This window comes from Balaenoptera ricei, chromosome 13 (genome assembly GCF_028023285.1).
Source record: "Balaenoptera ricei isolate mBalRic1 chromosome 13, mBalRic1.hap2, whole genome shotgun sequence".
Lineage (NCBI taxonomy): Eukaryota > Metazoa > Chordata > Mammalia > Artiodactyla > Balaenopteridae > Balaenoptera > Balaenoptera ricei.
This window is the reverse complement of record NC_082651.1, coordinates 14,746,408-14,757,697: the sequence shown is the minus strand read 5'-3', so window position 1 is coordinate 14,757,697 and position 11,290 is coordinate 14,746,408. Positions and strand designations below refer to the sequence as shown.

General features: G+C 50.5%; 1 protein-coding gene across 2 annotated transcripts; it reads right to left on the bottom strand.

Annotated features, from left to right (window-relative positions):
- Positions 1-3,914: 3,914 nt before the first annotated feature.
- On the bottom strand, positions 3,915-9,064 carry CD8A (CD8 subunit alpha). 2 transcript variants are annotated; one of them, XM_059942732.1, is made up of 6 exons: positions 9,001-9,064; positions 8,540-8,905; positions 7,854-7,964; positions 7,556-7,670; positions 6,238-6,264; positions 3,915-4,069 (listed from the first exon to the last, which is right to left on the bottom strand). In XM_059942732.1, exons 1-6 carry the CDS (start codon positions 9,047-9,049, stop codon positions 4,018-4,020), a joined length of 720 nt encoding a protein of 239 aa, XP_059798715.1. In that variant the 5' UTR covers positions 9,050-9,064; the 3' UTR covers positions 3,915-4,017. The 2 variants fall into 2 exon arrangements, with proteins under 2 accessions (XP_059798715.1, XP_059798714.1); XM_059942731.1 differs by lacking the exon at positions 7,556-7,670 and having other exon boundaries at positions 6,238-6,268; positions 9,001-9,049.
- Positions 9,065-11,290: the final 2,226 nt, after the last annotated feature.

The window sequence follows — 11,290 nt, the reverse complement described above, 5'->3', positions numbered from 1 at the left end:
TTTGTAACTGGCATGCAAAGGTGAGATAGGCCTGCAGGGATGGGGCCTTCAGTAGGTGCTGAGATGACCAACGGTCGGGCACATCCTTTTCCCACTCTGCTGGCCTCAGCCAACTGTTCTAAGGATGGTAAGACTCTCCTGTGCAGTGGACAGGCACAGCCCCCACCAGCACAGGGAGGGTGGTGGCACTCAGGATGCCAGGCTGAAGGGAGCTTCACATCACACCGTGCAGAGGCCACGTCCGTCTGGGACTGAGCTCTTGTGAGATGTGTATGAAGGGCTGTCTTCCGCACACAGGGGTGGAGATCCCTGGGTATACTAGCGCGTGGATCCATCAGGAATGACTACTGTGTACCCCTTTTCACAATAGAATTTGGAAGAATCAGACACGAGTGGCTGCATTCAGAGTGTAATTGGTACAACGGTAGTTTTGAGAAATTCGGTACAAGTTCATTTTTTCAGTATACGTTTGTTACTATGTTCCAGGAGCTGTTCTAGGCACTTGGAAAATACATATAAGCGTGTGTATTCTTGCCAAGAACCTTTTGAGGTGGGGACTATTGTTACCCTCATTTTACAAGTGGGGAAACTGAGGTATTGAGACGTTGTCATTTGCTGGAGAACACACAGTTAATAAGTAGCAGAGCCAGGGAGCTGCTTTCAGAGCCTCTGCATGTAACCTAATTTAAGGTTATCGTGGCCTCCTGCAGCTCCCTTTGGTGGAGAGGCATTGGTCAAACCTGCCTTTCAGAGCAGGTTAAGGGGTGCCTGTCCCTACCTGTTGTAAAATCATGTGCAGGAAGGATTTGTATACAGGCCCAGGGCAGAAGGGAGGGGCAACTTCTTGCTGGTTAAAGAAAAAAAAAAAAAAAGAAAAGAGCCTTCTCCCTGACCCACTTGTTGAAGAGTCATGGGGGATTTCCAAGCGTATGGTGGGCTCTCTTAAAAACAGTTTAAAAGCTGGAGAAAGAAACCACCAATTTCTCTGTTTTTTTCTTCCACAAATAGGATACATTTTGTTAAGAATACGCATGTTTGCTTAATGAACCACACTGAGGCTGGATTCTGGCCAGCTGATAAGCAAGTGTACTGCCTAGTACAGAAGTCACTTCTCTAGTTCCTGTTTTTCAGGGTCCAAAAATGTGTTGTGGGCATCTTTCACATGGGAGAATTTGTAAAACCAGAGCTTCAGGCTAGAGATTGGCAAGTAAGATACGACTGTTGGACCTGAGGCCTTCGGCTTTGAACTGTGGGTGTTCCTCCCGCACGTGTAGAACAGGCAGGCTGGATGTCTGTGGTCTCCGGAGAGCCCTGAGCCTAGATTCGCAGCCCCCTGCTAGCATGCTTTAGGCCTCGTGGTCTGCAGACTGGCATTCTATTTTCTTCCTGGTCTCGAGGGCCAACTCTAATGAATGCTTTTTCCTATGTTGATGTTTTTAATCTCCAAGTTGTTGTTTACCATATTATTTGTGGTAAGTGAAACCCTTTTGTAGGGGGTATGAAAAAGATCAGTAAGTATTATATTTAACCCTCTCTGGGGCCTCCCTAGCATAGCTCCCCGGCTGCTTACACCTGAGCTGCAGGTTGGAGAGCAAATGCTCTTTTCCTGTCCCTTCGCCCTGGCTCAGATTCTCTGACATTGGTGCTCCACGGCCATCCTCTCCACTTAGTCCCATGAGGACAGCCATCCTTACAAGTTTCTCCCGTGAGGAGAGGAGTGCCCTTTGTGGGATGCTTCTCTCCTCACCTCTTTCAGGGAACCCAGAGACAGCCCCAGAGCCTGGCACCCACTCCAAGCTGGGCCTCAGTCCCTGGGGTGTCTCCCCCCAACCCTGGTCTGGTTAGCTTGATATGTTCGTGAGGAGGGGTCAAGAACCAGATTTTGTCTCAAAGGAACTTTCTCAGCTTTCATTTCTGCTTTCCCACACTCGGGATACTTTTTCCTCTAGAATTTTGTTCTCTAAAAGTAGACTGTTTTTAAAAATTAAGGCTGTGGAAGGCAGTTTCTGGGAGGCAGGGAAAGCTCTATTTCTGCCCTGGTGCTGGGTATGCGAGTGTTCATTTAATAGCGACTTGGAGCTGTATGCTTACGACTTGTGCACTTTTCAGTATGTATATTTTACCTGAACAACAGACATGAAGATTTTGTGATTTATTATGAGAGGAGTATCAGCTCATCTGTTGCCAAGAAAGAACAAAAGGAAGGAAGATGATACAAGAAGAGATGAATCCATTTCAATTGATGTGAAAATGGGGGGGATCCAAGGTGAAAGTGGGCAGTGACCCAATAATTTTAGGTATTCCTCCTAAAGATGTGTGCAACATTTTAGTAGTGTTTGTTATTATAGTAGTGGAAAACTGAAAACAATTAAATGTCAAGTCAGTTAAATGATGGCACAACCAAAAATGGAATGAGATTTTGCTATTATGAAGTATGCCATAGGACTTCCCTGGTGGTCCAGTGCTTAAGAATCCGCCTTCCAATGCAGGGGATGTGGGTTCAATCCCTGGTCGGGGAACTAACATTCCGCATGCCATGGGGCAGCTAAGCCTGTGCACCACAACTACTGAGCCCGCACGCTCTAGAGCCCTCGTGCTGCAACTAGAGAGAAGCCCGCACGCCGCAACGAAAGATCCTGCATGCCGCAACGAAGATCTCATGTGCCGCAACTAAGACCCGATGCAACCAAGTAATAAAAAAAGAGTTTGCCATAAATGTTTGTTTATTAAAGCCACTTATAAAAGCATAGTGCAATCCCATTTTTTAAAAGTATATATTTTATATATATGCATAGAAAATAATCAGGAAGAATGTACACCGTAATATTAACAATGGATTATTCCTGAGGTAAAGAATTATGGGTGATTCTTATTACCTTATCTTTTAAGTTTTTTCTTCCAATGAGCATGCATTTCTTCTACAACACGGTAAGAGAGGAAATGCGTGTGTAGGGCTGCAGTTTGGGCTCTTAGCTTCCTCACCAGAGTCTGTCTGCTACGTTCCCACATCTGCTGGTCTGGGGGAGGCCAGGGCCTGTACCAGCTGCTGTCACAGTTCTGCCTTTACAAACTGTAAAAACTCACCGACGATCCCAGGAGCATGTTCAAATGCAAAATCTCAAGTTCAGAGAGAGCTGACTTCCCTTCAGCTTTCCTGATGCTCAAATCTTGTTTGCAAAGGGCAGCCTCTCCTCTTTCATGGGTCCCTCTGCAACGCAAGGGCTGGGAGAACCATCCTGCCTCCACTTCAGGATTTCACAGAGGTTTTCTTCAGAGGTCTAGTTCTTCATTTTCCAGGATTCAGTTCACCCCTTCCACTTTATTTGAGGAATTCCTGTTACCTGTATTGTTTCACGCTTGATTATTAAAAAGTCTGATCCTGTTCAGCTACATCATAGAACTCTGTCAAGTCCTCTTGTCTTATTTCATTACCTCCTTGGGGCTCTGGGCGCAGTAATGGGTCTATCACAGGTGCTCAAAAAATCACTCGTTCTCTTGAGGCTTGAGACACAGCTCCCCATGCTGAGACAGAGGCCTCCAGAAGAGAGATCTGAACCGTGTGGAGGTTGAGCCCTGAGCCCTGCTGGGACTCTGGTCCAGCTGTCCCCCATCTCTGGGCTTCAGCCTCCTCCTTTGTAAATGGCTGGGGAAGAGGTTGGGGCTGAGTGGGTGCCGAGGCCCCCGCCAGCCCTCACAGCCTGGTTCTGAGAACACAGCTTGCGGTATAGCTCTGGCCTACCTCCCCTTTACCCCAATATGGGAGCGCAACGGTATTATAACCCTTGCGGTGTACCGTAGACATGGTAGAGTCTCGTTTTGTGTCAATTAAAGTAAACACGTAAAGAAAAAGTTAACCCTTCCCACCCCACCCCCAGGAAAACAATAATAATGAGAATGAATACATGTGGAAGGAAGGAAGGCTGGAGAAACCGAAAGGGAAGGACTCTTGCTCTCCCCGTCAGGAGAGTTCTCAGTTTGAAGTCTTGTAGTGGCTGTCACGCGGGGCCCATCGCCATGCTAGGTGCATCTCTCTGAAGGGCTGGGCTTGCCTCCCTGTCTGACCACAGGCCTGGAAGAGAGGCAGGTGACCATCACTGCAGCAAGAGCCCCTGCAATGCGATGCAGCATTCACCCGTGTCTACCCACCCCTCACCAACCTCCCAGCCTTCATGGGGGTCTGAGGACTTGTCCCTGCGGCACCAGCACGGCACTGGGTGAATGACCTCAGCAACCCTGCCAAGAGCTTTCCTTGTGCCATCTTGTTTAATCCTCATGGCAACCTGAGGGGTAGCCACTGGGGATGAGAAGTTAGAGAACTTGCCCAAGGTCACATAACTAGGAGGTGGTGGAGCCAGGATCTGAAGCCAGTTAGCCTAGCTTCTTAGAGACTTTGTCAAGGTCCCCATGGAGGGGAGAGAAGCAGGCTGATAACCAAGCCATCATCTGACTTGATTCTCAGCCCTCAGGAGGATCACAGTGACAGGGGAGGATGTGAAAGAACCACCACCATCAACCAAGCAGAGCTACTTTACCTGAAAGTCCCTTTGACAACCCAAATTTGATGCTGCACTAAAAATGTGTTAATTCAGTACTGGGCTGGCACCTTCTAAATGGGCTGATTCATCGTGAGTGTCATGTCTACACACACCATCCTCCAAAACCTCTGTGTTGAAGCTGAGCTGCCCTTGGTCATCACTGAGTTTATTAACTCATGTGTGAGTTCCTCATATTTTTAATCTGCATAGCTTTGTATTTCAGGGCAGAGTTTTATTCTCAGTTGCTCATTTCAAAATGAGAATTTTCAGAAAAGATAGAGATAAGGGACGATTCTCCTCCAAAAGCTCCCAACTGTACCCTGAATATTGAAATTGCTAAAAATCCTTCTCTGCTTTTAAAGAGTCTTTATCCCCTTGGTATATCACCTCTAGTATATGCATTGGAAATTCATTACATTTCCACTGTTAAAAATAATGATGTATAAGACAGTGAACTTGGGTTCCTGAAGAGAAATATCAAGGAGTGTGAAATGTGAACCCCAGGTATAAAACCTGAAACATTTTCACCTACCGAAAGGAACTGGTGAATATAGTTGGTTATTGTTAACGCCCTCTGCCCCGGCCCCCAGCCACAGAGAGGAGCCTGGGCTTTGAATAGCAGTTGCAGCTCTGCTACTTGCTAGCAGTATGGCCTTGGACAAGTCACTAAATGTCCTAAGCCTCAGTCTCCTCGTCTGTAAAATGGTGGTCACAGTAACTATTTTAAAGGTTGTTATGAAACTTGAAACTTTTTATATATATATATACATATATATATATATATATGGCACTGGTACACTTTAGGCTTTCATCAAATGGTTGTTATTATTCAATATTATTGATAATTGGAGTGTAAGCATATCTCTGCCACCTTGGGTAGGTTTCCTGATCTCTGAGCCAGTGATCTGTGAGATGGCACCGCGCTGTTTCCCCCATGGGGTTGCTGTGAGGGTAAGGAAGACCCTGGGTATAACTCCCACCACAGAGCTGGGCTAGAGTGGGCGCTTGCAGGATGTTAGCACAGGGCTGTCTGGCCGAAGCTCGAAGAAGAGAGGAGACTGAGGCCTCTCTTCCAGACACTGTTTTTGGTTTTTGTTTTTTCCTAATCGCTTCAGAAAGATCATGGGCTGGAACTGGATAAGGGAGTCGAACTGCCAGATAGCTAATTGCCCCTACCCCTGGTCCTCCTTTCTTCCTGCTCCAGTCCTTGGCAGCAAATCAAGGCCCCGAATTGCCACAGGGAAATTAGGAACTGAGGCCATTCTTTATTTGGTTCAGGTGATAAAACTGGCTGTCTCTCAAAAAAAGTCTAGACCAAGCCAATAGGAAAAAATAAGTTTTCTTAAGAAAACTACAAGACCCAGCTGGAATCATCCAGATAAATAGACCACAGGTCTTCAGAGGAGCTAGGATTAATTGGGGGAATTCTTCAGATGGGCTTTTTGATACTAGGCCAAATAAGACAGACATTTCCTGAAGTCACACTTCTCTCCCCCTAAGCCCAACCTGGGCCTCCATTTTCTCCCCAATGTCAGCCTTCTGCCTCTCTTTGTTCAGGCACTATGCTGACTCCCTGGTCCCCAGGACTCCACTGCCATGGCCTCTTTCTGGGAAAGGTTCCCACCATCTGCTGCTTGGGGAGCCAGGACCTGTGTCCAGGGCTACCTGGGGTTAGCAGGCCCAGAGGTTATAAGAGACTCACCTGGGACATTTGCAGACACGTCTTCGGCTCCCTGGATAAGGAAAAAGAAGGGATAAAGTGACTGCCCCATCACGACGAATAGTTCCCAAATATGGTTTCTCCTTCACTTTTCCTATTTATTTAGGATTATAACTCTTTTTTTTTTTTCTAGTGTGGCTATGACTATTTTATTTAAAGCAAACAATAACTACATCGACATTATAAAAAAGACATAATAAACTTGTAAAATGACATTAGTGCATAATGATGATTGACACTGTGAAGATTAATTTATATTATAAAGAAATAAGCTGTAAAGAAAGCATGATATAATATTTATATTTTATGGTTTTAATAGTTATTATTAAAATTTTTAAAAATTGTAGACAGTTTACAATATGGTGTTAGTTTCAGCTGTACGGCAAAGTGATTCAGATATACAAATAATATGTATATATTTTTTCAGATTCTTTTCCATTATAGGTTATTACAAAATATTGAACATAGTTCCCTGTGCTATACAGTAAGTAAGATTATAACTCATGAGAGTCCAGGTGAGGGCTTCGTTCCTATCCCTCTTTGTATCAATTTAAAAAACATTGCATATACACACTACCAAATGTAAAATCGATAGCTAGTGGGAAGCAGCCACATAGCCCAGGGAGATCAGCTCGGTGCTTTGTGACCACCTAGAGGGGTGGGATAGGGAGGGTGGGAGGGAGACGCAAGAGGGAGGAGATATGGGGATATATGTATATGTATAGCTAATTCACTTTGTTATACAGCAGAAACTAACACACCATTGTAAAGCAATTATACTCCAAAAAAGATGTTAAATAAAAAACATTGCAAATACAGATGTGGGTGAACGTGGGTTAGTAACAATCACCTGCGTGGGATCCAAGACGGGGCGGGGGGCTCGCAAGGTGGGGGACCAAGAATAAACCATTGCCTGTCGTGGTTCTGACCCAGCCCTCCCGGGCACAGGTCCCAGGGGCACAGAGCCCCCCCCTGCCGCGCCCCCCGCCCCCTGTCCCAGGCGTTTGTAATAAGCCCAGACCTGTGCGCTTGCTACAGGCTTTGCCCAGGGAACACCCCACCCCTGCTGCTGCCGCTCCGGGGCACTGTCTTCCTAAAAACCTCCCGGAGAGTGGAAAGAGCAGCGCGAAGGGGTCTTCCCGCGTTCTCTCTCCAGGAAAGACAAAGGCTGCGCCTGGCCCTGCGGAGCAGCTCGGGGTCCCAGGAATTCCAACTCCGACTCCCGGCAAGGGCTGCCTAGAGCGAAGCCGCGCAAAGGGCGGGAGTCGGGCGGACTCTCCCCGCCGCGATTCCCTAGGACTTACGACGGTGGCAGATGACCGTGATGACCAATAACAGGAGAAGGATGGCGCAGGTCCCGGCCAGGGGCGCCCAGATGTAGATATCGCAGGAGAAATCCAGCCCCCTTGTGTCTACTGACGACACAGAAGACGCCGACATTTAGGAGCGGGCCCGGGATCCCTCACCCCACCCCGCCAGCCGGGACACTTCCTTCTCCCGGCTCCGTCTCTCGGCTTCCCCACCACTCGGGCTGCCCTCGGCTCTACCTGCAGGATCAGGGCTGCCCCTGGCGAGGGCTCTCCCCGCGCCCGCCTCACCTGCGCTGCCCGCCGAGGGCCGGCACACCTCTGGGCGCGGAGACACAGTCTGCAACGCTTTGGTGGGCGCCCGCGTGGATGGTGGCGTCGCCGGCGTCGTGGTGGGCTTCGCTGCGGGAGCAACAGAGAGTGGTTAGGGGCCGGGCTGGAGCTGTGCACGCGAACCCTCCCCACTGCTCCGCGCGCCTTTGCCAAGTGGGCGCCTCCTCCCGATTTTCCGCTGGAAGAGCCGTAGACCGCCGCCCGCGCGGAGCTCTGCGCTCAGGGCAGGGGAGATGGGGTGGGACCTCCTGGTCCGCGAACCGCACCCGGCGCCTCGGACGTGAATGCAGGGCCCGCTCCCCTCCGCCCGGCCTCTCTCCAGGGCCCCACCAGAAGCCTCGTGGGCTTGGCGGTGATACCCGCATTTTACTGACCAGCAAAGGGAGGCTCAGAGAATTTAAGTACAACTTGCCCAGGATCACACAAGCCCGGAACTCGAGCCCAGATCAACCGGACCTAAAAAGCCATCTTCAGTTCCTATCCAGTCGCACTCTAGCCCCTAGCCTCAGTTTCCTCAACTGTGAAATGGGAACAGTATCTAAGTAGCCCCCAGGGGCGCTAAGAGGCTCGAGGCGTGTGAAAAACGGACTCAGACTGAGCCCCAAACCCCACACCGAGGGGTGCCACGCCCCGGGCGCCCGGACCTGGCAAGAAGACAGGCACGAAATTGCTGAAGTACATAACCGAGTTGCTCATGAACGAGCAAAAATAGTAGCCTTGGTCCTCCTCGCGGAAGCGGTGCAGAGTGAGGTGGAAGTTGGCGCCCTCGGCCTTGGCGCCGGAGATGTAATTGGTGTCCAGCCCCTCGGCCGGCTTGGACCGCGTGCTGGAGAGGTACACTAGGAAGATGGGTCTGGAGGGGGCCCCGGGCTTCTGGTAGAGCCAGGAGCAGCCCGACGTCATGCTGGACTGCAGCACCTCGCAGTGCAGCTTCACCTTCTCGCCCAGGCGAGCCTGCACCTGCACCGGCGACATCCGGAACGAGAATGACTCGAGGACCGCGGCGGCATCTGCGGGGCACAGGCAGTGAGGCTGAGCCGGGAGCCCCGCGCCCCGCGCCCCCCGCCAGCCCCGGCCCCGTCTTCCCCAGGGGTCGCCAACTCACGGAGCACCAGGGCCAGCGGCAGGAGCAGGGCGGTCACCGGCGAGGCCATGGCGCGCTCCCCGCGGCGCCGCTCCGCTCGCGGCTCGAAGCTCGGAGGAGCGCAGGAGCCAGTGGGACGCCGACCGAGGAAGTTGCGCCCTTCGGCCGGCCGCGGAGCCGATTTCGCGTTCGGAGGATGTGATGTCACGTGAAGTCCCGCGGAGGAGAGAGTCGCCCTCCTTTTCGCGGTTGTCACCTTCCAGCCCAGAGAGGGGGCTGGTGTCCGTGAATGGGGGCCGTCGAGGCAGCCTTGACGGGAAGCTGGGAATGGTTGAGAACCGCGGGTTTGAGGACAAGGAAAAGGGCTTGAAAGTGGCCCTTGGAATGGCTCTCCTGTGGGTGTGACAGCGGCAGAGGATAGAGATGAGAGATTTCAAGAAGGGAGGGTGAGTGAGCAGGAAGGAGAGAGAAGTGTCCACTTCCTTTGCCCTCACTCAAAGTGGCCCTAGCACCGGCACCTTGGGGCTTTGGGGCCGTAAAATGGGCCCTGAGGGCTGAAGAGGAGTTCGTGACTGGCCCACTCCTCCGGAGCTCCAAGGGGCAGCAGCCGCTCAAGCCTTGTGTGACCTCTGCTGACCACACCCTTCAGGCTTTCCCCAGCAGCTGCACCTGGCCACACAGCCTCACTCCTTCCGGCGCCCACTCAGCAGCCTCCACACCAGCCCCTCTTCTGGCCAGTCCCCCAGCCACCCTGCTGTGAACATTATTCTCCGAAAGGGCATCTGATGGTGTCACTCCCGCAACCTTCCATGACTTGCAGGACCGCGTGGCAGCTCAGCCCTGGCTTGGCTCCGAGCCTTTGGGTTCTGGCTGCTCCCAAGCCTCTGCCCTGGTCTTTCCCATCCACCTACCGCTGCATTCCCACAGGGCTTGAGATTATCTGAACTGTGGGCTCCTCTTGCCTTTGCTGTTCCCTGTGCCTGGAATGCTGTTCTGTTTCCGCCCCGGGCCCAGCTCCCGTGCTAGGGGACTTGGACCTCACTCCTCTGTACCTCTGGCTATGGGTGCTTGGTGGGGACAAGTGTGCAGCCTGGGTGAATGCTTGGGTGGAGACAGTTCTCCCTGTCTGAACCTGACACACACTTGGCCACTTCCTTTATGTCTTCTGCTGTCTGGAAACCTTCTGCCCCATAGTGGGTGCCCTCTCTCATTTCTTCAGGGTCTTCCCACTTTGCATCCCATAGTGGGTGCACTTCATGCTGCTGCTGCCTGATTCAAAGCCACCTGGCATTATCTGTTCCATGTGTCTGCCCCACCCGTGAGTTCTGCCCCGCGGCAGTGGCGAGAACTATTTTCCAGACACACACCCCGGCCCCCCCCCGCCACCCCCCCCCCCGCGAGGTTGCATGTCACATCACAGCTTGGGCTGAGCTGTGTTTGCAGAACTGTACTCCCCTCGTGCGGTCTGAACTTAAGTGTTGGGTGGGCTTCTTTTTTTACTTTGATTTCAACCCCCTCCGCCCAGCCCTCCGCCCAAAGCATCAAAGGTGCTTACTCTAACGTGGACCATTTATATTTAGACATGTTTTTTACAGTGTCTTTTAAATTACAAAAGTTATGTATTCTTGAAAAACTTCAGACAATACAAAAAAGAGTATGGGGAAATTTCCCTGTCTCAGCTCTCCTCACCATCATCCATTCTCCGGAGAAAACCACTGTTAACAGTTAAGTGTGCTCCTCAGATATAATCTATGCATAAACAGCTGCTTACACACCATTTTTGACACATGGTTGTACTATGCACATATTTTTTGCAACTTGCCTTTCTTGTCTAACAGCAGAAGAAAGCTTTCTGTGTCAGCACCTGTAGATCTACTCCATATTTCTAAAGAGGCGCATTTTATATGGGTGTTCCCTAACTTAGTTTTCCTATTAATAGACATTTAAGCAGTTTCTCAATTTTTGCAATTACTAGTAAGGCTGTAGTAGATACAATATATCTGTATCATTGAGGAGTCACTCATGCACATGTAACATTTTCAGATGGAAGACAGGCAGGTGGGGGAAGGAAAACCCTTTGTAACTGTAAATATGACTGTGGCACACAGCAGTGGGTCCCCTGGCATATCGATATATGTGTGTGTGTGTGTTCCTGGCTGTGTAGACACAGTGCTGTGCCTTAACTTACATCAATGAGGGTGACAAGGAAACAGCCAAGTCCAGATAGGCCACTGACAAGGCAATCCTCTTTTTAGATAGTTTCCCATTTTGCTTCGTCTCTGTTCCCACTGCAGGAATGTTCAATGGCCCT